Raw genomic sequence first — 26,367 nt, forward strand, 5'->3', positions numbered from 1 at the left:
ATGTAAAATGGCTGATTCAGCCCCGGTTGTACTGTGCATGCGCGCGGCCGTGCCCTGCATTAGTGCCTGCGACTGGAGACCAGACCAGAAGCGCAGAACGGCTGATTTTTTTTCAGCGCTGGAACTTTCGGCTCTGGCGCACAAAGTGAGTGGTGCAACGCCGGAGTTAACGCTAACACTCCTCATTCAGCAAAGGTTCCTCTCTCTGGCGCTAAATTTTTGGCTCTGCTGCGAATTGTACCCGGAAACGGACAAAAACGCAAAAAGCTGAAAATCCAGCCCAATGGGTTAGTGGAAATATGTACGACAATTCCTAACACTAGCAGTTCATACTTTACTTATATAGCATGTAGTCTTCTGGCAGATTGAAGTAGTATGGCCAGCAAACTAGTACACTTTCTCTCAGCTGTTGAATACCTTATACACTTCTAAAAGGGTCTTTTAAAAAGAGTCTCTGACAGTAAAGAACTTATAATTTTTATACATGTTCTTCAAATTAAATTATAACTATAGCTCCAAATATATAAACATTTTATTACATAAATGAGCCAAGTGACGAATTTATAGTGCAATGATGCTGGCGAGTGTCAAACTGAAACAGTAACAAAAGAAAATTGCTATTCTCGCAACTAACCCTTATTATTTCTCAATTATAGAAATAAACAGAATTTATACAACTCTCAGGCATTGAAAAAAAACGTTAAAAAATTCTAAATCTTCACGTCAAAAAAAAACTTTAAAAAATCTTCAAACTCTCAGATGTTTAACCTATAACAAAAAAGGAATACAAATTGCAGAAAAAGTGCTGCACAAATAAGGACCTCGATATGTTTCAAAATTTATTCCATAACATGTACTTAATCCAATGAATTTTAATTTAAGAAAACCTCACAAATGCTACAAATGGACATGACTACTTTCTTGCCCCAAGAAATTACATTAAGTATCAGAGACTAACCTTCAGCATCCTTATTTAAACACAAACATTCTGAATAGATGTTTTCATCTTTACTATTTGTTTTCTCCAGTGGGTGGTCCAGGAAAGTACTGAACCCACTTAGTAAAATAACACTGCAAGCTGTGATGAGCTATTAAAATGTTACAAAGAAACAACAAAATTTCAAGTGTTTGGTTGAATTAAAGTATTGTAACTGAAGAGCAGCCCTGTCAATCTGTACTATTTTTTTTACTTTTTAATATTGAAATTTCAAATTAATGACATTTAGAGGATATCACAGTCTGCCCCCACACAATTGAAAGCAACTTTTCAATTAATGTTGGCCAGATTTCAGGTACATGACACTTGTTTTCTCATGTGGTTCTTCACCTCTCAATATTTTCAAATCTTCTCCCACATTCAGTTATCCACTTTCAACAAATACCTTATTTTATTTATGCAGTATAAATCTGGCAAATATATTTATTTTAATAAGGTATCGAAGTAGAATTTGAAAGTATATTCATCTATATTTTCTTAATAAATCAGAAATAATTTCAAATATGGTTATATCCTAGTGCCAAAAGCCAATAGAAGGTTTGTAAAACATGCAATAATTTTAGTGATCATTAGCACTTACACCAAATATAACTGTCTTCCCAGACCCAAATGACTGGACACGAGCCTTTCATCCCCAATCTGTGCTCATTTCACCTTCCAAAAAATGATGTAAAATAATTTCAAAAGGTATATTAACCAGTGGTTTGTTTAAAAACATTGGGCTGGAATTCCCTCAATCCACCTTACACTGGAATTTACACGAATCCTGCAATTTACATCAAAAGTTCATGGGCCTCAACATAAAAACTGGCTTGAAATAAGCCGAAATCAGTGTAAACAATCTGGGCCCAGGTAAGCATTGAACGAAATATACCATCTAACTTCTTTAAGTCTATCCTTATATTATTGATGTTAGGATGTGATGTTATGAAAATTGAAGTTTGAAGCAGTCATTTATCCACATCAACCACAGCATGTTTATGAAAATGCAATCATCAATCTTTTTACTGTAACAGATTCTGAAACCATAAAAAAGCATTCAAAAGATACAGAAAACACAGTGCGGGTGTCAGGAAGGAGAAATTTTTAAAATGCTATAAACCATCATAAATGGTGACAGAGCTACATTAATAACTAAATGAGGCTTTAGCAGAGATAACTCTGGAGCGAGGAAATTCACGCACAGCAATGTTTCTGTGTAAAACCAGCATAGATCAGTTATGCGAGAGCTTCCGCAGAGGGGAAAAAAAAATCAGCACAACTTTGCTCTTGCGCCATTAATTACCGCGAAACCTTCTAGAAAATTCCGGGCCAATATTATTTCATAATAAAAAATGTAAAAAATGCCCATTTTCATATGTTCATGGATTTTCCTCTCCCTGGTTACATCAAGTTCTTTCTCTCTTTAGGAAAGGGGAAAAATAATCCATCAACAATTACTGAAAGTGAGTGTGTGTGTGTGTGTGAGAAAACTGGGTTAGAACAAAGTGGGAGTCAACAATGAAACCGTCCACCAGCACAGAATTAATGTGTCCAGGAGAGAAGAGAGGATAAGGTTACAGAGAGAAAAAAAAATGGTGACTTTGAGAACAAAATGTACACTTTCTTTAAAAAAATTATGCTCTTCCTTTATTAAAATACAAAATTATTTATATTACTTTTTGAAATAATTTCTGGAAGTATATTTTTTCATGACATTGCTTAATCCCAGGAGACACCAAACACAAATCACTGAAGGTTCTCTTTAAACCCACATCCTAACTCTCAGACTCTGACGTATTCCTCATTCCCAACTTTTGCAAACACACTGAATCCATGCAAAGTAAATGTTTTCCATGGAACAGCAAACTTCCCTTGAAAAGGAAAAAAGTGCATGTCAGTACTGGAGAGCTGAATAATGGGCAATAAAAGCATTGAGTCAAAGCTACAGAAAGTGTAGCCAGTACCAATAACTGTACAGGATAGAAACACCAAAAACTGGGGGGTGGGCCACCCAAAGGTTTCATTCCTTCATCCAAAATTTAACCGTTGTTGATTTTTACCACATTTTTCTGTTAATGTAATTATATCATACAGAAAATGACTCTTCTCCTTTGGCTTCTCAGGCAGTAGTCAGAACAGTCACCACATTACACAGGATTACATAGGATATACAGCACAGAAACAGGCCATTCGCCTCAACCAGTCCATACTGGCGTTTATGCACCACTAGAGTCTCCTCCCATATTTTCCCATCTCTCCTCATCTAACTGTGCCATCAAAACCCTCTATTCCCTTCTCCTTCATATGCTTATCTAGTCTGCCTTTAAATACATCAATATTCTTTGCTTCAATCACTCCCTGTGGTAGTGAGTTCCACATTATCACCACTCTCTGGGTAAAGACATTTCTTCTGAATTCCCGATTTGATTTCTTGAAATTAAATCTGTACAGCATACCTGAAGCACTCAACTTCAGCCATAGCTTTCAAAAGTTTGACATGTATTATATGTGAAAATAACTTTACTTACATTTCTGATGCTATGAAAGAAAAAAAATGAAAGGATATGCAGTTATAGTAAATGGTACATATACAGCAGATTATGGGTAAGATAAAGTTCAGTTTTCTAACACTTGGCTTATGTCAAGGACTGCTCATCATGAATTCACATCTCTAATGTTCTCAACTAATCCCAGAACTGATGTATGCTTCTAACCCACATTATTAGGGAAAACTAAGAGCACAGTAACTTTCTCAAAGCTACACTTAATTTTATTACATGTTACTGACACCACTCAGACCATCGATCTCTTATTAAACACATTCAGTGCAATGGAACTCATAGCTCTGTATTCACCTGCTCAGGCTCAGAGCCCATACAGTCACACTAAGCTTCAACAGAAGCGCTAGCCGTGCTTCTAAATCTCTTCCAACAAGGTAGGACATTTGCGCACAAGTCAGATGCAACCACATATTCTCACATATATGATCCTGATTTTCCAGTTCCATCCATTACACATTAAGCAAATGAATCTGTTAAATCAGTATTCATTAAATCAGCAAACAGCACATTTGATAGAATTTGTCCTAGAAGTTACCAGTTCTCAAATGGTAAAATGCTCCAATACTTTTCAAGTTCTGACCGTGTAACGTAAGCTCCTATTAAAAGGAACAATCTTACATAATTTGGGCTTCATAATATTTACATGTATAGTAAATCCTATCGACAAGTCATGACAGATTAAATATCCACAGGTGATGAGCCTTTTTCCTAAAAATGTTCAATACAAGGGCAATGCAGGATACATAGCTACATTAATCTGTATGTCGCACCCTCTAATATATATATATATATTATATATCTAAATAAAAGATCATTTAGTTTATTCGTAAATTGCAGATCTCTCATGGCATTGTTCACCGCCAGTTGGATGGTAAGTCAATGGAAATAACATTCTGGAGACCCAGACCCAAACACAAAACCCTTCTATGATTTGGCTGGAAGAAACATACAATCACCAATTCCTCGGCTGTCTTCTGAGGTTGATTGTCGTCCCTTTTCTTGGTTGCAGCTTGTGTCCCGAAGACTGGCTGGCTTCTGTTCCTGTACTTCTGTGTCTTGCCTTCAAAGAATGGGTCTTCTTTATACCAAAAACGAACTTGCAATCTTGGAACAGATTTAACATGACGGCAGCATTAAATGTGATCTCTTGATGGCTAATTGTCCCTCATTTAGAGTCATTGTCCAGGATTACTTTGGCCACCGCCTGTGCGTGCTGCTGCAGGAGGGCAATGGCTGATTGCAGTGCAGGAAGGTGCTGCAGGAGCGGCGAGATCAGGACGAAGGAGCGGCAAGAGTTCTTGGAGGGATGTGATCAGGGCCCAGGAGAGGCGAAAGTTCGGGGCCCAGGGGCAGCACGGGCCGGCCCACACTACGATATATGTGCACACTAGGTCCGTGCAGCAGAGCAGGTCTCCGGTCGTCTTGGTTAATCTTTGCCACTGGACCAAGACCTAGCTCGCTCTGTCAAGCCCGTGTGGTGGCTGGTGTGCAACGGCCACCACACGTTAAAAAAATCAAAGCACAGGCATCTTCCACCCTTCAAGATGTAGTTCGGGATCCAGATTATCAATGAAACACCTGTGAACTCATCCTCGTTTCGAGGGACTGCCTATGATGATGATGAGTCTGTAAGTCATTTGAAAGCTTTATCCACTGAAGTCTACAAACAAAAAATTAAATTTTGCTGCACGCAATCACTTTCTTGGATAAAATAAGAATCATTTTTCTGAATAGTGTACTTTAGATTTAGATAAAGATTTAGACAATAAAAATTAACGAAATAATTGGACTGAAAGGGAGTTGCAACAGATCAGGAAGGAGAATGATCAGGAGATAATTGTAAGAAATTAGGTTTTAAAAGGTTAGAAAATACAAAATGTAGCAGTATATCTCATTAGATTTTAAAAATCTTTTTCATGCTACAGACAACAATATCTGAAAAATGCAGTTCAAAGTATGCTAATTTAAAAGAAGTAACCTGTATCTGTATTCTCCTATAGAATATTTATTATGGTTTGATTCAGTACCTCAAGATTTTAAGTGATGAAAAACAAGTTCATATGCTTTGAAGTACCAGAGAATGGCATTGCCAGGGTTGGACATTAATGCTGCAGTTAAGACAACAGGATCATGTCAAAAAAAAATCAACAGTATGTCAACTTTAGTTTAAAAACTGAAAATGCGACGGTGGAAATGGAACAAAAACAATTGGAAACCTCCAAAACAAAGAACTTGATTTAGGAACCATATCTTGGGTGTATCAAACGGCTACACGACCACAAAACTTATGTAACTGCTATATACTTTCAAAACGGTAAAGCAGACCTTCAAAATCATTTTTCAATGTAATTTTCACCCCTTTCAGACACAAACGTTCAGAGCTTCTTCTCAAAAAAGCCGACACAAAAAGCTTCCTGCATGTTTAACTGGAAGGTGCTCACTGATCCATCAGGTCAGTTTTACTCCTGACATTAGTCCACTGCAAAATGTACTTGTCTCTAACAGACTATTATTAATCTCAATAATTACTTTAAACATTTTTAAACAAGGAAGTTATACCAGATACAATGACTTTTCAATTGTATGAAATACTAGCAATGAACAATTTAAAAACTGCACACACAATATTTGTCTGCAACAATTGGAAAATGATTTCTGTACAATTTTGATAGCCTTAAGATATGACATTTGGCTTGGCTAGCTCCTAGCAGGTAGACATGTAATTACCAGATGTTCTTACAATGGGGAGAATGTAAAACTACAATGAAAGCAAAATTAATAGTTTCTAGAGAAATAAATAACAGAAAACAAGCAACATAAAAGTGAAAAACATTTGAGGGAGAAGCATATGAGCAACAGATTATTCAGCCTGCCTAAATTTTAAATGGTGGTCAAAGCACACTAACTTGATCATTGTTGGTAGTATCATGAGATATGCAAATATAAGTTATAGGATAAAACTATAATGATGGATTGCTATTTCAATTCTCATCCCTCTCCCCACTTACTTCTTGTTATCAGTCACACTCTTGTAGGGAGGTGCTCAGACAAATCCACACATCTACTCAGGCTGTTGGAATAGATACAAATAAGTAATGGTGGACCTTATGGCAGCCAACTGAAGCCTTGTTGAATGGCCTGTCAACTTTCGGAAGTATATGGCTGACTGCAAAGGCAATAAAATGATATAGATGAATAGACTGCAGGGGATTTTGCTTAAAAGCAGCTGATAATGCAGTCAGGTAGCTTATAGAAATTTCAGCACAGAAGATGGCCATTCAATCCATCACACTTGTGCCACTGCAAGCTCTTTAACTACAACTATCACTCTAACCCCATTCCCCTGCACTCTCCTCTTATCATATTCTTCCTTTTCTGCTCAAGGAGGCCACAAGGTTGGATTCTGCAGGTAATGTGAATCTCAGTTGTATAGTAGGAGGTTGGGATTAAGGCATATTGTTGGGACTGAATAGTGGAAGCTATATTCTAAATCTAACCCATGTTGTAACAGATCTAAATTGGTTAATAGGATAGTATAGAGGCAGCTTTACTCTTTTTAATATTCTGGGATAAAAATCATCATCTACTTTTAGTTGTTTTAACTATTTTAATAAAGTGTTCTTTTATCATAGAATCATGGACGTTTACGGCACAGAAAGAGGGTATTTGGCCCATCGTGTCTGTGCCGACTGAAAAAGAACAATCCAACCTGATCCCACTTTCCAGTTCTTGGTCCGTAGCCTTGAAGGTTACAGCACTTCAAGTGCATATCCAAGTATTTTTTAAATGTAATGAGGGTTTCTGCCTGTACCATCCTTTCAGGCAGTGAATATTTATCTTGTTGTGGCTCTTCCACATTCTTTGCAGGTGTTCCTACAATCTAATGTTTAGCTTCCTTTGTAACAAATGAGACAAAAATACAGATTAACCATCTATGTCATTCCCTCACTCTCAAGTACAAGATCACCATCTTCATCCCCAAGTTGTCCCATCCTATGTCGATTATCTATTTAGTTGGAAAGGGTGCAGGGGAGCCCGGCAGCAGGGGATGGACCCGGAAAGGCCGAGGATGTGGAGATGCTGTCGATCCAGCGCCACATTTAAATAAAAGTTCTCCAGCCCATCAGATTGATGACCTTGGCAGCGGGCGGGACAGGTGGCCACAGCAGGGGGCCCGGCAGTTCATGTGAGGCCTCTGGCTGAGGGAGGAAGGGAGAAGTGGGTGTAAGGGGTAGGGAGGGGGGAGAAGCAGAGAGTCGTTGATGCCGGTTCATTGGATATATTCAAGAGTGAGTTAGATGTGGCCCTTATAGCTAAAGGGATCAAGGGGTATGGAGAGAAAGCAGGAAAGGGGTACTGAGGTGAATGATCAGCCATGATCTTATTGAATGGTGGTGCAGGCTCGAAGGGCCGAATGGCCTACTCCTGCACCTATTTTCTATGTTTCTATGTTAATCCTTATGTGCTTTTAAAACCCTTATTTCCCTTTGCAAGTCTTCTTTCACACTCCTTCCTAGCATTCTTATGCTTACTTTTTCTTTGAGACACAATCTCAAGATAATTATGGAAGACGACCACCATTTGACATCAACCAGAAGCAGCTACAGTCCTCCCATTGCAGTATCTAATCATTTCTTATATTTATCTAGGATTTTCACTGCCACCAACCACCATTCCAAGTACTTATCACTCTGTATGAAGAAATTCTTCCTGATCGGAAAGTTACTTTTTACTAGTTTGATCCTATGTCCCCTTGTCCTACTTCCACAGTTTAGTCAAAAATAATATTCTAGACATCTACTTTTCCATCTCATTTAAAAGATTATAGGGGCGAAATTGCTCCATGCCCCGTTTGGGGCGCACGATTCGAATTCAATAAAAATTTATCACCTGGCAAAAGAGGAACCTAAATGAGCCAGAATTGGGATCTTGGTGCATGAAAAAACATCTGGGTAGTATCGGAGCTCTGCACCGCCGCGGGGAGGTAGAGGGGTGGAAGTGCAGCGATGTTATTCGGCGCCGTGCTGATATGTCACAACCTCACACTCCTTCACTTAAAGGGGAAAGGCCGCTGCGAATTCTGCAGCCTCTTCTGTAACCCCCACTGGGCCACCAGTGAGAGTTTTGGCTGGGCCAGCTGCCTGAGATCCAGTCGGCCAACAAAAATAAAAGATGGCGGCCACGGCGCAATGCCCTCCCCTTTAAGGGCGGATGGGGAGCCCCAGCCACCACAGCTTTGCAACCCACAATGCTGTGGTGGCATCGCCCCACACGGGTCGCAAAGGGGTCAGCGCGGGGTTGGCGTGCATGCACTTCCTCAAAAAAATTGTTAAGGTTGGTCAGGCATGATCTTCCTCTTCTAAATCCATAAGTCCAGTGTGCTGGTTTCACATGTAGGAGTTATAATACCAGTTTCAACTAGCATTCTTAGAATCATAGAATAATACAGCATAGGAGGACGCCATTTGGCCCATCGTGCCTGTGTCAGTTCTTTGAGATATAGAAACATAGAAAATAGGTGCAGGAGTAGGCCATTCGGCCCTTCGAGCCTGCACCGCCATTCAATGAGTTCATGGCTGAACATGCAACTTCAGTACCCCATTACTGCTTTCTCGCCATACCCCTTGATCCCACTAGTAGTAAGGACTTCATCTAACTCCTTTTTGAATATATTTAGTGAATTGGCCTCAACAACTTTCTGTGGGAGAGAATTCCACAGGTTCACCACTCTGAGTGAAGAAGTTTCTCCTCGTCTCGGTCCTAAATGGATTACCCCTTATCCTTAGACTGTGACCCCTGGTTCTGGACTTCCCCAACATTGGGAACATTCTTCCTGCATCTAACCTGTCTGAACCAGTCAGAATTTTAAATGTTTCTATGAGATCCCCTCTCATTCTTCTGAACTCCAGTGAATACAAGCCCAGTTGATCCAGTCTTTCTTGATATGTCAGTCCCGCCATCCCGGGAATCAGTCTGGTGAACTTTCGCTGCACTCCCTCAATAGCAAGAATGACCTTCCCCAAGTTAGGAGACCAAAACTGTACACAATACTCCAGGTGTGGCCTCAATAAGGCCCTATAGTAACACCTCCCTGCCCCTGTACTCAAATCCCTTCGCTATGAAGGCCAACATACCATTTGCTTTCTTAACCACCTGCTGTACCTGCATGCCAACCTTCAATGACTGATGTACCATGACACCCAGGTCTCGTTGCACCTCCCCTTTTCATAATCTGTCACCATTCAGATAATAGTCCATCTCTCTGTTTTTACCACCAAAGTGGATAACCTCAGTTATCCACATTATACTTCATCTGCCATGCATTTGCCCACTCACCTAACCTATCCAAGTCACTCTGCGGCCTCATAGCATCCTCCTCGCAGCTCACACTGCCACTCAACTTAGTGTCATCCGCAAATTTGGAGATCCTACATTTAATCCCCTCGTCTAAATCATTAATGTACAATGTAAACAGCTGGGGCCCCAGCACAGAACCTTGCGGTACCCCACTAGTCACTGCCTGCCATTCTGAAAAGTACCCATTTACTCCTACTCTTTGCTTCCTGACTGCCAATCAGTTCTCAATCCACGACAGCACACTACCCCCAATCCCATGTGCTTTAACTTTGCACATTAATCTCTTGTGTGGGACCTTGTCGAAAGCCTTCTGAAAGAACAAATACACCACATCAACTGGTTCTCCCTTGTCCACTCTACTGGAAACATCCTCAAAAAATTCCAAAAGATTTGTCAAGCATGATTTCCCTTTCACAAATCCATGCTGACTTGGACCTATCATGTCGCCTTTTTCCAAATGCGCTGCTATGACATCCTTAATAATTGATTCCATCATTTTACCCACGACTGATGTCAGGCTGACCAGTCTATAATTCACTGTTTTCTCTCTCCCTCCTTTTTTTAAAAAAGTGGGGTTACATTGGCTACCCTCCACTCCATAGGAACTGATCCAGAGTCAATGGAATGTTGGAAAATGACTGTCAATGCATCCGCTATTTCCAAGGCCACCTCCTTAAGTACTCTGGGATGCAGTCCATCAGGCCCTGGGGATTTATCGGCCTTCAATCCCATCAACTTCCCCAACACAATTTCCTGACTAATAAGGATTTCCCTCAGTTCCTCCTTCTTACTCGACCCTCTGACCGCTTTTATATCCGGAAGGTTGTTTGTGTCCTCCTTAGTGAATACTGAACCAAAGTACTTGTTCAATTGGTCCGCCATTTCTTTGTTCTCTGTTATGACTTCCCCTGATTCTGACTGCAGGGGACCGACATTTGTCTTTACTAACCTTTTTCTCTTTACATATCTATAGATATCAATTAGTCTCACTCACCTGCTCTTTCCCCATAGCCCTGCAAATGTTTCCACTTCAAGGGCCCAAGTTTCCACACGATAAAAAACGGGCGCCCTTCCGAGTTGGGCGCTCATTTTTCGCGCCTAAAACGGCGCTGGAAAAAAAACTCGCGATTCTGGAGCGTTCTGCAGCTCCATGTCTGTTTGGCGCGGCGCCCAGGGGGGCGGAGCCTACACTCGCGCCAATTTTGTACGTGGGAGGGGGCGGGTGCCATTTAAATTAGTTTTTTTCCTGCCGGCAACGCTGCACGTGCGTGTTGGAGCGTTCACGCACGCGCAGTGTGAAGGAAACATTGGCACTCGGCCATTTTTGTAGTTCTTTGTAGCTGTTTAGTTTTTGAACATTTTTTAATAAAAGCACATTGCCATCAGCACTGAGAAGGCTGCAGGAAGCCTCAGAAAGTTGAGGCAGCCGTTTCCCAACGACCTCCCCCTTTTGCCATCGGGAAATGGCTCCTCAATTTCTGAGGCTTCCTGCAGCCTTCTGTCTCCTTCCCTCCCTCCCGCCGTCTGGAATGGCTTCCTGCTCCCCCCCGCCCCCCGCTGCGTTCGGTCGGTCGGTTGGGTCCCTCCAGCCCGCTCACTCGCCAGCCGTCTGGAAAGGCTCCCCCCCCATCTCCTGCATTCGGTCGGTCGGTTCCCTCCCTCCCTCCCGCCCGCCCGCCGTCTGGAACGGCTTCCTTCCCCCCCTCCCCCACCCCCCCGGCGTTCGGTCAGTTCCCTCCCTCCCGCCTGCCTTCGGGAACGGCTGCCTCGTTTTGTGAGGCTTGCTGCAGCATTCTTCCTGGCTGAAGCACTTTCACACAGGTAGGAAGATGGTTTATTTAATCTTTTCTTTGCTTATAAATTTTTATTCAGGTTGGATTTATTATATAATATTTGTATAAGTATAAATAAGGATTTATTGTAGAATTTAATGACTTCCCTTCCCCCCCCTCACCTCGTTCTGGACGCCTTATTTGTAACCTGCGCCTGATTTTTTAATGTGTAGAACAGGTATTTTCAGTTCTACAAAAATCTTCACTTGCTCCATTCTAAGTTAGTTTGGAGTACGTTTTCACTGTGGGACCTTTCAAATCAGGCGTCAGTGGCCGGACACGCCCCCTTTTGAAGAAAAAATTCTGTTCCAAAGTGGAACTGTTCTACCTGACTAGAACTGCAGAAAAAAAAATGTGGAGAATTGCAATTTCTAAGATAGTCCGTTCTCCACCAGTTGCTCCTAAAAATCAGGCGCAAATCATGTGGAAACTTGGGCCCCAAGTATTTATCCAATTCCCTCTTGAAAGTCATTATTGAATCTGCTTTCACCACCCTTTCACGTGGTGCATTGCAAATCATAACTCACTGCGTAAAAAAAGTGACCTCACATCACCTTTGGTTCTTTTGGCAATTACCTGAAATCTGTGTCCTCTGGTTACCAACCCTTTTGCCACTGGAAACAGTTTCTTGTTATTTACTCTATCAAACCCCTTAATGATTTTGAACACCTCTATCAAATCTCCTCTTAACCTTCTCTGCTCTTCAGGAGAACAACCCCAGTTTCTTTAGTGTCTCCAGGTAACTGAAGTCTTTCATTCCAGGTACCATTCCTCTCTAAAGCCCAGAATTAGACAAAATACTCCAGCTGCAGTCTAACCAGTGTTTTATATAAGTTTAGCATAACCACCTTATTTTTGTAATCTATGCCTTTATTTACAAAGCCAAGGATCCTGTATGCCTTTTTAACAGTCTTCTCAATTTGTCCTGCCATCTTCAAAGACTTATACGTACACCCCCAAGTCTCTGTTCCTGCACCTCCTCTAAAATTATACTATTTAGTTTATATTGCCTCTCCTCATTCTTCCTGCCAAAGTGAATCGCTTCACACTTCTCTGCATTAAATTTAATTGTGTGCCTGCCCATTTCACCAGTCTATGTCCTCCTGAAGTCGCCTACATATCAGTTTTAGCATCTGCAAATTGATACTATACCAATCAAATACAAGCAAAGTGTGCCAGTGGCAATATCCATTAATACACCTCTCAACCCTCCTGTAGAAAATAGAACTGTGGATGTAAGAAACCATCTTCAAAGAAAAAATAAAAGGAAATGAATAATACCAGAGGATGAAAACTACAGGTTTGCAGCAGCATATCCACGCTGCAACGTAAAAATGCTGGACATAGGTTTCATGACTCTCCCACATGGTACGTTATTGATCTCAGAGTATCAAATTGGAGAAGTTGTGCAGCTGCGAAGTAGTTCCCTGCAAGTAATGGCTGTTAAAGGTTGCTCAAACGGCAGCACTAAGGTTACTTACTCACTTCACCACAGAAGTGCATGGAATAGGAGGGGCCTGAAGCAGAGGGAAAAAGATAACTAAAATGGGAGAGAATACATTTTGCATTATATGTAAAGGCCTTTAAAGTGCGAGGCAAGTATTCTGGCCGCATGGAATGTGGGGGTGTTGTGTGCACACGCGAGAGATGGGCGCCGGAGGGACTGGCGTGCATCATCACTTCCGGCAACTAAATTTTAATTTGATTTAAGTTGCAGTTAAAGTTTTATTTGCAAATTTGTGGGTTTTAGTGCCAAAAAGGGGCGCTTGATTTAAAGTTTCTACTTAAAATAGTTGTGAGCACACGCGGGAACACTGGAATGTGGGGCGATGTGTGCATAACGTGGGAACACAGGAACGTGGGACGGTGTGCGCACGCACTGGAACACTGGGATGTCAGGCGGCGTGCACACGCGCTGGAACACTGGAATGTGGGGCGGCGTGCGCACGCGCTGGAACACTGGAATGTGGGGCGGCGTGCGCACGCGCTGGAACACTGGAATGTGGGGCGGCGTGGAACGTGCGATGGTTCTGCGCACGTGAGGTTTAAAGGGTGGAAATGTACCAACGCGCCGCTCGGTGAAAGTTTTCAACCCGTTCCGCAGCAAACAGCTCGTCTCGCTCACATTTTACCTCAAGCCTGTGGCGTGTTACCTACAAAAAAACAATAATAAACACTGGGTTAAGGGGTCGAGCACCGTGCTAAATTATCACAATTCAGCATTTAGGCCAGTGGCACAAAACTTCCAGCAATTATTAATGTTTTACTCACTTTTGTTTTAATGAGAAAGGCCCCTTTGCATGCACACTAGCCGGTACGATAGGGTTGCAATTGCATTGTGTGAGCGCGCATGTGTTTTTGTGGTTGTATCTCCTCCGGGTTTGACAGCTCCTCACGCGTAGCGACCGAGCATATTTCCGCCCCGGCTGCGCAGGCGCGATTCGCGATGCACGCTGGGATTTGTAGTTCGCCGGCCGGGATATCCAGCCCGATCCAGGCGGCGCGAACTACAATTCTCGGCATGCCGAGCCGGGACGCAGCCCTTCAGTCTCTGGTACTCAGGCCGACGCGTGATGTGAATGACATCAGCGCGTAGGCGCGAGCACAGCCCGCCCATAACCGGCGCTGATTGGTTTGCCGGTTCTTATTTAGTTCGGTTGCCAGGAGTGATGTCACCGATAATTGGATGATTGAGCCGTCAATCAGAGCGTGCGTGGGATGGTCAGAACGCCTGCGCGGAACTCCAATACAAATGGAAGCTGGCTGGTGTCCAATTAGAATGCGCGAGTCCTGTCGCTCGGCGCCACCGGGGCATCTCATTGTAGCCACTTGACAACCTTCTCATGCAGCGGCTTCACATCCGGATACTTCCTCACCCGAAGCGGAATGCTCGGCTGTTCTATTAACATATTGTCAATTTATATATTTAAAAAACACTGCACTCACATCTTAACAAGGCTCCTTTAAAAAAACTTTCAGGAAGACTCTCTAGCTTCCCTGCCTGCAACATTAGCAAAAGCTAGTAATAGAGAGATTTATAATGTCAATTTTTATTGAGATCATCAGTTACGATTCATCGACAGTAACCAGGACGGTTTATCAAGTACCGGGAGTTGCGTTAATTATGGTGCGCATTATTGTGTAATGAACCTACAAAGATATCGTACATATACCCTCTTCGTTCCAGCTAAACTGGATAAACGTTACTGAATGTTTAATCTGAATAAAAGCCTAATGTCTTATTTTTATTAGTCAAAGTTAAATAAGTGTATTTAATATAATATTTTGTCATTACGTTATGTGCCATATATCATGTCTCTTTGATGAATACTTCTGAAAAGCACATCGTTTGAAGTTGGTTTAACAAGAGCGATGCCAGTGCCAGATTACTGACTGGTTAAATAATTGCTTCCTCACTCTAATTCAAGTAGCTTTTGTACATTTGAAAGTTATCGTTAGGTTTACCACTAATTTACAGCAATCAGTTAACAGTCTAAGACTCGATTCGTTGTGTTCCAAACTCCTTGCGCTCATAGCCCACCATTCATGTTTTAACATAATTTTAATAAAATTAACCCACAGTAGTTCTGTTGCGCACGTTTATGCTCAAGCAGTGTCTCGCATTTAGAAGTGATTTGCAGATTTTGCAAACATTTTAACGCACAGTATCGCTATGAATTCAGTGGCAAGACAGCTGTATTTTTTTAAGTAAAACCACAACAGAAACTGGAAGTCGTCTGCCTCCTAACACTTTTTGAGGAAATAAGCTGTGAAGAAAGCATCAGAGGGCTTTGATAGGCTCAGATCATAACAAGTAGGCGTTTGCATTTTTTACGATTGGATATGTAAATGATTTTAATAGAGCCGTTTTTTTTAGCAAAGCCTTACTCTGGGGGACGATTTATAACTTTCATTCATTCACGGAAATGTTTTAGTGTGTAATCTACAGCCGCTCCCTGAAAACGATTCCCCTCTCCCATCAGCGAGGAGCAAACTATACATTTATGTTTATATTCGGGCAAGAATCGGAGTTGGAAAAATACTAACGTGATCGTCTCGTCTTACAAGGGAATACCGTGTATTTTAAAGTCGTTGATGACTCCGACAGCCACCACGTGCTCTTTGATGTCTCATCATCGCTCACTTTTTTCATGACCACAAACTTGCTTTATAATCCCAGCCTCCGTGAAACCACCAGTTGGAAACTGTGGCTTTTCCCCTCTTGATCGTCTTGACCACAAGTTGGATTAGAAATTTTCTCCTCAAAGACATACATTTGGAATATATTTATAGTTACAGGAGGAATAACCGACCTTCCTGAAAAAAGAAAACAGTTCTTTTTTTATAGGAGAGAAAACGAAAAATAAAGAAACTGGACTGGATTGGATTGAGTGACAATAACTGATATTAATTGGACAGATTGATTATTTGTGGCTACTGCAAGCCCCTAATCAAAGTGTTGTGATGCGTATTCCCGTAGATCCCACTACGAGCCGGCGCTTTACTCCACCGTCCACCACATTACCAGCATCGGGAAAGATGAGCGATGTGAGCGGGATGGTCCCTCACCAGGAACCCGGGCCCGGAGTGGGAACAGCCGGGGCGGCGGCGGCGGCGGCGGCACTGGGCAGGTCTCTGATCCGGCCCCATGAGAACCGAACCATGGTGGATATCATTGCCGATCACCCGGCAGAGTTGGTCCGGACTGACAGCCCCAACTTCCTCTGCTCTGTCCTGCCGTCCCACTGGAGGTGTAACAAAACCCTGCCTGTGGCATTCAAGGTAAAAGCGAGCTTCTTTTTAATGTACATACACGGTAAGAAGAACATATTGTAAACAATAGCGAGCTGTAAACATGCTTTATAAAATTGAAGGCTTGGATTTAGGGCAGCTTGAAGTGTGCGTAAATCTATACTTGCAAATTTTAATGTGCATTTGGTACTCATCAAATCATTTTTATGTGAATTCATAACATTTTATTTTGCTAAGACTAATACAGTCACAACTTTCTCAAACTACATTTTATATTTAAACACAGATCTGGACTGTAAAACTGGTGAATGCGCAGTATTTTCTCGATTGTGTTGCATGTGGCACATATCATTTAGTAATCGTGTTCACCTATGTCTGAGGACAGGGCAGTGTGCGCGGATCAATTCTTGACATGAATTTTAAGCGTTTAATAATTGTTACATAAATATATTGAACAGCAAACAAAGTAATTGTAAAAAAAAATCATTAATAGTAACTTTTTGGTAGCACAGCGCTTTACAAAGAGCAAACTGCGTTGCAAACTAATTCCGTAAATGCGATGCCCCTAAATACGCGCTGCTATAATGATAATCATTCACGGAGATTGGGAAAGGAACAGTTGGAACAATGTTCGCACACCATAACAAGTTATTTTCTCTCCACAATAAAATACATCACAGGGTTAAGCGAACATATTCATTATTTTTAAGTTTGAAACGTATTCAGAGAAGATGGAACAAATCCACCAGTTATAAAGAGAGCAGGACAGGACGATATCCATCATGAGAGTTTGTTTCGGAACCGTGTAACCCAGAGCCTCCCCGGCACTAACTGAAGCTGTCCCCCGCCCGTGCGTCCTGGTTTTGGTGAGCCAGCTCCCTGGTAGCAGTAGCTAGCCCACTGTATTGATGGTGTGTGTTGCTCTCTGACAGGTTGTAGCCTTGGGGGATGTTCCTGACGGCACTGTGGTCACTGTCATGGCCGGCAATGATGAGAATTATTCGGCCGAACTCCGCAACGCCTCGGCGGTAATGAAAAACCAAGTGGCTCGTTTCAATGATCTGCGCTTCGTGGGCCGGAGTGGAAGGGGTAATTTATCTAATTTAAATCCGTGATTACTTTAGCAATATATGTATATATATATATATATATATATATGTGTGTGTGTGTGTGGGGGGGGGGGGGGGGGGGGTCCAAGTGCAGTATTTCAAAAGCATGGGAACGTGACACCATCTAACATTTATGCTTATATAGAAATGATTGTTAACAAGAGTTAGCTGCATCCGATTTTAAACAATGACAGTCGGGTCTATGTGTCTGCCTCCCGCTCCATCTGATTCGTTCTGCTGAAATAGTACTTTTTGTCGAGTTATTTTCTTTCTGTTTGTCTATCCTGTCAACTTCCCAGTTTTTTCGACACTCACTCGCTCTCTATTTCTCTCTTTCGTGTGTTCGCCTGCAAATTTCACTGTTTGGACTGTAGTCGTCATCTTTCAACAAGGAAAACATATTATTTGGTCAGCTGAGCTGAAAACTCTCAACAAAGTTGTAAGAACTCTTTCCAGATGCCCATTGCAGAAGATTATCTGCACTTTGATGTTTTAAGGTGTCAAAATCATTGTAAGCACTGTACTCTTCTGAAACACAAAAATGAAGAAAGTGACAGGGTTTCTTCCAGTTTAATCCTTTGTGGATCAGCTTTCTCTTTTTGCTTGGAACAGACATATAGTTAATGGCCGGAAGGATTTCTCTTACAAGCCAACACTTTTCTAAAATTAATCCTGGCAAAAAGGGAGAAAAAAAAGGGTTTCTAAAACTCCTATGTGGTGCCAAGTCTGTGTGGTTTTCTATAAAAAAAGAAATGTATTAACTAAAGGACTCTAAGTCAATACACAATGCAAGCACATAAACCGAATGTACCTGAAAAAGTTGTTTAAAAAGTTCAAAGAAATCACAAAGGAGTGGTGTACCCAGTTTTACTGTTTTGCTTTTCTCTTGGCTCGCTTCCCAAAAAGCATTTTTTTCTTTCAAAAAAAGACTAACTGCTTGCAGGCTTTTCACGCATGGGAGATGAAGAAAGCCTCTTTTGATGAAGTGTAATTATGTCCAAACAGACTTGACCCTTTTTTTCTTATGATCTTCGCGGAACAAACCCCTGGTTTGCTTTGAAGCAGGCGGCTTGTTTCCAGCCCAGAGTGTGCCAAAGGCAGGAAGAGCTGCAAAAGAGTTTTAAGTCGAGACTTGTCTTGTGAGATTCAGTTCAAGAGGAGGGAGAGGAAGAGATAAGATCATTAATTGATTCCCATTTCTACTGAACATTCAGAGAGCCACCACCAACAGATCCCAGCCAGTGCGAATACAGGGAAGCGAGCACTCGAACCACTTAATCACTTAGAACTTGAGTTACCTATTAATGCATCCTAGACAGCAGACAGACAAGCTTAGCTGACACAAATAGAAGATAAAAAGATTGCATACATACAGACAAGCCTAAACAGTGGACAAAGGACATTAGATCACACTGGACAGTCATGTGTAGATCTTTGAAAACTGAACATTTTGAGGAAGTTCGTGTAACTGACTCATTAAGGCCAAATATTTGAACATCAACAGAAAGACAAGTTGAAAGTTTTCAATTACAGAACGTTAGACCTTTAAACAAGATATGGACATTAGTGTCTACCAAGTGTACTGTCAGTAATACAGCTTGAAACAGTCTGTTCTGATTCATTCACTGGTTTATGCAAAGCGATGACTGTTTTATTGACTCACTTTACAACGCCCACCTTTTCCTGTCTTGAAGCATTACTGCACTAACTGCTGTTGGAAATGACGAACAATTGCATATCTAACTTATTACATATGTGGGAATGTCTATTCAAAAGGTACAGGGGTTTTGTTCATACAATCCATTCTTCCGATACCATTCCAGCATTTTACAAATTGTACATCCACTGCATAAGACACTTTTATAATTATTTAGATGACTAACATACATCCATTTAGCTGTAATGAGTAAAACAGTCATAGAGAAAAATGTGATCTTCATAGAAATGTTCACATTTCAAAGTTGTAGATACTCTTTTATTTGGAGGTATGCTATCACCAGGTTTTAAATTATGTTGTGGATCATTTAAATAGTCAACATCTGGCTTGTCAAAATAGAAACCGGTTCATTACAAAACTTAGATATGAATTACATTTGTGGACAGTATTATGATTACCTATTGTTTACCTCCGAGGTGGAGCTAATGAAAAGGTCAAAAGCATCAATATTCCAGGTGAACTTTGTCAGTTTAGTGTAGGGACAATGACCAATATATACTTATTCTTGCCTCAGTCCTTTAGTGTCGGGATTAAAGAAAAATTTGCATTTGGATAGTAGCTTATCACATCTTCAGGATGTCCCAAAGTGCTTTGAAACCAATGAATTACTTTTGAAGTACAGTCACAGTTGTTAAGTAGGCAGTTTCAACACAGCAAAGTCCGACAAACAGCAAGTGAATGAATAACTAGGTAGGCTGTTTTGTATTGGTTGTATTGATTGAGGGAGAAATGTTGACCAGCATACCAAGAGAACTGCATGCCCTTCATTGAATAGTGCCAAGCAATCTTTCAAATTTACATAGGGTCTTAGCCTAACATCTCATCCAGATGTAAAAGGAATAATGCATATTTGCTCCGACCTCAGACTTTTATGTCGCGATCTCATCAACCGAGACCGGGACGGCTGAGATAGGTGGCGGGTGGTGAAGCCGCTCCTTGCTCCAGCCCGCACTGTATGCGTTGATGGGGCTTGTTAAGCCTGCCCAGCGAGGTTCCCGGCCAATTAAAAGGAAGCCTGTCTGATAATGTCATCTGATAACGCGTCATCAGCCAATTTCCTTAAAGGGGCCATGTCCACATTCATTTTGACAGTTGTGCTGTCAGTGTTCTACAGCATTGAGCTGCTGCAAACACTGACAGTGACTGCTGCACCCAGGCTCTCCCATGACTCTCCATATATTTATGGAGGGAGTCACAGCACGTAGGAAGGTTCTTTTCCCATTAAATGGGTGAAAGAGACCTCCCCAGGAGATCAACACAGCCTGGTTGCACATTGCTCAGGAGGGCACAAGCAGGGATGCCATCAGGAGGACTTGGTTGCAGTGGCACAAATCTTTTAATGATTACAGTAGATCACAAAATGCTACTGCAAAGCCACACTCAACCTCATCCTCCTGTGCCACTCATCACATCCCCATCACTCTGCCTTCCCTACCCTACTCCTGTCCATCCATACTCACACCAACTTTCCTTGCACCTCCACTCATCCCTCTCTATCTAGGTTATTACATCCCCATCTCACTACTCACCCCTCACACTCATCCTTGTTCAATCATTTAAACTAACAACAGACAGGCATAGACACTTGGGTGCTTTAGTAAATGTTCATGTAACATTTCTGTTTATGTGTTATCAAGCATTAAAATCTTTATTTTCACCACTTTGCCTTCTTGGACAGATTTGTGTGCATCTTTGAAAGTGTCTTAGTAAGTGCCAGTAAATGATAAGACATAACAGCACCCCCCCACCCCCCCCGATGGTGATGAGTGTGAAAGGAATGCCTTGGATATTGTAGGGATGCTTTATGGTGCTGACATGGGGGTGGTGCCAACCTGGCATATCATGTGTACAGTGTTAAGTGAAGCAAATCTGGACATGGTGAGGCCATAGCTGGCATCCCGGACAGCAATATGCATAGGTAATGATGCCCTGTGTCCTGTGCAGCATCAGTTGATTATAGAGAAGATTGGTGTGGATGCTGGTGTTGGAGCTGATCGTGTTGGGAATCTGAGGACCAAGGTAAACATTTTTCAAGGGCACTGATGCTGATGGAAGAGATGGAAGGTGAGGTTGAGATGACAGAAGTGATCTGTCAATGGTGAGAGAGGTTGTTCCAATGAGGTGACACTGGATAGAGAATTTGCTCGAAACACTTTCTAGCTCCATGAAGGTCAATCTGTCTTCTAAATGCAGTAAGCAACTGCGTCTAACCTTGGAAAGTGAAGACCTATGAAATGGGAGATTTCATAGAACATTTGCAGCTGTCAGGTTAGTGAATCATTCAATGCTGACACAACATCCACCTACTTACCTGAAGTGACAACTGCGTTCCGGGAAACGCGTTAAAAACCTGGTAAAATGGTGAGAACATGGTAAAATCCTGCTTAACTACTTTTTAACAAGCTTTTAACTATCTAAATTGGCTGGCTTGCAGCTTGGTGTCAGGTCTGTGAACCGCAGCCAGACCCGACACTTTGGAAATTGACAAAGAGGCGGGATCAGAGTGGGTTCCCGCCCCTCTTTCAATCGTGGCCATTTTGACAGCCTCCAAACCCACACTCGCAGAACTGGTAAGATTCCGGCCTTAGTGTGGTCAATACCGGTATTACGGGTGTTTACCCTGATACATGTGCCATGCAGTGTGTTGTGTTTTTCAAGAACATGAATATTTTCAGGAAAAGTGAAAGGTCATTATGCCCAACCAGCCTGTCGGTTTTTGCTAAGTCAACCCTCTATGTGCCATCTTAACAAACCCCTCAATCACTTCTCTCCCCATGGATTCATCCAATTTCCTCTTGAGCCCGTTTGTACTGTCTACTTCAACAGCCTTTTTGGGTGACAATGTTTTGCCTAATTCTCTTAATTTACTTTGAATATGTAAATATATATGTATGTTTACAGAGATCCCCAGTGAAACTCCTTGTACATATGTTTTAGTAGCATATATGCAATTATATTAAAAAATATATAATTAAAACAATGATATAGGGTTGATGGAGGAATAAGTTCACATCATTCCTGTATTTAAACAAACACTAATGGACTAATAACAGGTTATCATTAAAGTTATTTTTATAATCCCATGTGCTGATATTTCACTGATGTGAAAATAAAAATATTGCACATGTGAAAATATCCTCTACTGCATGTATTGCTCGAGTGATGCCACAATATGTGCGGGTGGAACATTTTTTAATCCATTCTCTAAATGAATTGTGGATACTGGCTACCTTTAGCACTGAACATTTTGCCAAAAGTTTACAGATTTAAAGCATTCACTGTTAGCATTTTACTTGTTTTCTTAAAAAAAGGATTTTTATTGATGAATATAGTACTGAATTACTAGACTTGTCTTGTGGCACAAAAGTGACCATTTAATATTAGTTTCAGCATTATGAGGTAGGCTCTGCTGGGGCTAATCTCATCAAACTCTTACACATCCCAATCAGCCAGCCCACTACTGTCCCCTTGGACTCTGTCAGCAGATCAACAATTGACACCTTGCCCCTTATTGAATCCTCTCCCCCCATAAAAACTCTCCATCGCATACTCTCAACCATTCACTCAACCTTTGCCTCTTAAACAGACTCTCTATTCCCCTGGTCTCATCATAGACAAGGCAATTGCCAACTATTTTCTTGTATCTCTCACCATCCACATACCACTACCCCCTTTGAATCCCACTTCCTTTTGCATCTGCACCTGGAAAAAACTCTTCCCCAAGTCACTTGCAATTGTACTTTAAACTGCCAACTGCCTAGCCATTGGCCCTCCTTTCGCCACAATACTTCTGCAGCTGTTGATCTGCTCAACCACTTCTTCACCTCCACCTTTGATGTTCTTGTCCCCAGAAAAACCTTTACTCTCTCCCAGCCTGGTTATTCCCACTGGTATGGCCACCATCTTCATTCCCTCAAATCCAATGGGTGCAGATGTTAGTGTATCTGATGTACAACTGGTTTACCCATCCATTACCAGATCTTGCTGGACCACATCAAGTATTTTCGGGCCTCACCACTATCAAAACTGGTTACAACTCCGGGATCATCTTATAAAGCACTATCAACCATCTCCTTAAACCACTCTCCCCTTCCCCCTCCACCCTCAACTCCAACAAAAGTGTAAGAAACTCATGGACCTCTTTGTCATCAAGATTGAGACCATTCATTCAGCTGCCTCTGTTGCTTTCACTCTTTCCCTCCATACGAAACCGCCCCTAAGTTCTCCCCTGCCCTAGCCCTGATCCCAGGTCCTTCTCAAGTTTCTCTCCTATCTCCCCTCATTCCCTCCTCATGCTCATTTTGTCCATGATTCCTGCTCCCTTGACCCCATTCCCACTAAACTACTGACCAATTTATTTTCCTGACCCCCCCGCCCCCATACTAGCTGATGTTGTAAATGGTTACTTCACCCCACCCTAAACTCCTCCAGCTCTATACCCACCTCCTCCAAACTCTGGCCTCATGCATCCCCCCTACTTTGTCCCTCCAGTGGCAGACATGCCTTGAGCCGGAGTCTCTGCCTCCCTGTCCTCCATTTAGACCCTCCTTAAGTTTTTGGTCACCAGTATAATATCCCCTTCTTTGGTACAGCACCATTTTTATCTGATTGTGCATCTGTTAAGCATCTTGAGACATTTTTCTAGATCAAAAGCTATATAAATGCAAGTTGTTGTCGTTGAATTATGTCTTTTATGCTTATTAAATAACACTGACCAATAACCATGATTATACTGTACATGATGGCGCAAGAAAGCTGGCACACCTATGATTTTTTAATGTTCTTATTGCAGGGATCCATGATGCGGTCGGATGATCGATTTTCAGGACTTTGAAATTTTCTCAAGGTCCCAAAGGAAATGGGTCATAGTGGGGGCGGGAGATAGACAGGAAGTCAGGCTGAGGGGCCGAATATGGATCGGGACCGGGACTCCGCCGCTGTCAATCAGCGGTGGGGTGGTGGTGACATCACAGCACGTGTGCGTCACCACGTTCTCTCCCCTCCATTAAAGGGGAAAGAATCTTTCATTTTTTATCTTTGGCCACTGGGCCACCAGGGAGGGTTTCGGCCGGGCAAACGGTCAGGCACCCAAGAGGGGGTATCAGGCTGCCCATTGGCGGCTCAGCCGAACCCGGGGCACTATCTTACCGGCCGATTGGGAAGTCAGCTAGCAAAAATTAATAAATGGCGGCAGCGGCAGTGGGCCCTCCCCTTGAAGGGCTGCCGGGCCACACACAGTCAGATAAAGTTGTCGGGGGCACCGCGCGCCGGACCTACGATTTTTCGACTGGAATTTCAGTCGGTTTATTTTTAAGGTGAGGGAAAGCAGTGGTGTGCATTCTGATGATGCGCTTGTGGCGGTCATCAGCATCTGGTGGAATCAGGACCAGGCCAAAAAATCCCCGACCTGAATTTGGATCGGGACGACCATTTGACGAGAAAGCAGTGGTCACAGGATTCCGCTGCATGACCACTGCAAACGGACAGTAACGGGTCTCTCTGAGACCCTGAATTTCGGACCCAATGTCTTTACCTTGGGATAATTTTTAATATTTCCTATCTTTGGCATTATTATGTGTGTGCGTGCACTGTAACTATACAGTTTCCTGCTTCCGATCTGGGAAGGATGCATTATATAATAGAAACATAGAAACATAGAAAATAGGTGCAGGAGTAGGCCATTCGGCCCTTCTAGCCTGCACCGCCATTCAATGAGTTCATGGCTGAACATTCAACTTCAGTACCCCATTCCTGCTTTCTCGCCATACCCCTTGATCCCCCTAGTAGTAAGGACCTCATCTAACTCCTTTTTGAATATATTTAGTGAATTGGCCTCAACAACTTTCTGTGGTAGAGAATTCCACAGGTTCACCACTCTCTGGGTGAAGAAGTTCCTCCGCATCTCAGTCCTAAATGGCTTACCCCTTATCCTTAGACTGTGACCTCTGGTTCTGGACTTCCCCAACATTGGGAACATTCTTCCTGCATCTAACCTGTCTAACCCCGTCAGAATTTTAAATGTTTCTATGAGGTCCCCTCTCATTCTTCTGAACTCCAGTGAATACAAGCCCAGTTGATCCAGTCTTTCTTGATAGGTCAGTCCCGCCATCCCGGGAATCAGTCTGGTGAACCTTCGCTGCACTCCCTCAATAGCAAGAATGTCCTTCCTCAGGTTAGGAGACCAAAACTGTACACAATACTCCAGGTGTGGCCTCACCAATGCCCTGTACAACTGTAGCAACACCTCCCTGCCCCTGTACTCAAATCCCCTTGCTATGAAGGCCAACATGCCATTTGCTTTCTTAACCGCCTGCTGCACCTGCATGCCAACCTTCAATGACTGATGTACCATGACACCCAGGTCTCTTTGCAGTAAGAATTATTATCAAGAAGGCAATGAACGTGTGATCTTGAACTATCCTTATTTAAAACAAATCACTTGTAATTAGTCACAGGTAGAATTTTGAACAGCTTTGGTACAAATAATTAAAATGTAATATTTTGGTGTCTAATCTTTGTAATTATATAGTGACTTTAATGTAGAAAAACATCCCAAGTTCTTGCTCCCCATTGAGGAAATTGTGAAAATAGCCTAGATAATTCAGAAGAAAGATAGGAAACAACACACATGACCAAATGGGGAGTTATGAAAGAGTTTTTCATGCTCTTAAAAATCTCCACTATTATAATTAATATATAGGACTTGCTAAGTTTGAAGGAGCTTTACAGGAACCCTTTTCTTAATTGCATAATTAAAACAATCAGGTAAGTAAATTATCCTGCATAGCTGGCTACTGGATTTGAAATCAAAGCCAATTTGGTACTGTAATTGTAGAATTCTTGAACACTAAAATTGTTAATTTTAAAGGTTTGTTCCATTAACACCTACACATGGTTCTTTATTGCAACTGTGAGCAGTGGATGGAGCAGTCAGTTAATGCATGAATTTAAAACTCACGTTGAACTCCACCATCAATCCCTGTTCATTAAAAACCAATTATAAATCAAAGTTCTAATTAATTTTAAAATCCTTTGTTCCTATCTATATCTATATCTGTAC

At 42.0% G+C, this 26,367-nt stretch overlaps 2 protein-coding genes across 10 annotated transcripts in view; one reads left to right on the plus strand and one right to left on the minus strand.

Moving 5' to 3' along the window:
* supt3h (SPT3 homolog, SAGA and STAGA complex component) overlaps window positions 1–14,261 on the minus strand; it is a 697,134-nt gene extending 682,873 nt beyond the window's left edge. For 4 of the 8 annotated variants that reach the window (XR_011593860.1, XM_070885192.1, XM_070885198.1 and 1 more), the window contains exon 1: window positions 13,011–13,094. Coding sequence is in view for 4 of the 8 variants with exons in the window: in XM_070885192.1 (XP_070741293.1) it covers window positions 13,011–13,043 (33 nt within the window). In the remaining 4 variants the exon portion in view is untranslated. Of the gene's footprint in view, window positions 1–13,010; window positions 13,095–13,210; window positions 13,338–13,861; window positions 13,883–14,000 lie in introns of those variants that run through there. The other 4 variants (XM_070885195.1, XM_070885196.1, XM_070885194.1 and 1 more) reach the window with 4 other exon arrangements.
* runx2a (RUNX family transcription factor 2a) overlaps window positions 1–26,367 on the plus strand; it is a 231,270-nt gene that overhangs the window by 83,696 nt on the left and 121,207 nt on the right. The window contains exons 2-3 of one of the 2 annotated variants that reach the window (XM_070885190.1): window positions 16,210–16,511; window positions 17,414–17,570. In XM_070885190.1, the coding sequence (XP_070741291.1) occupies window positions 16,210–16,511; window positions 17,414–17,570 (459 nt within the window). Of the gene's footprint in view, window positions 1–15,632; window positions 16,512–17,413; window positions 17,571–26,367 lie in introns of those variants that run through there. The other variant, XM_070885189.1, reaches the window with a different exon arrangement.

This window comes from Pristiophorus japonicus, chromosome 7 (assembly GCF_044704955.1).
Source record: "Pristiophorus japonicus isolate sPriJap1 chromosome 7, sPriJap1.hap1, whole genome shotgun sequence".
Classification (NCBI taxonomy): domain Eukaryota; kingdom Metazoa; phylum Chordata; class Chondrichthyes; family Pristiophoridae; genus Pristiophorus; species Pristiophorus japonicus.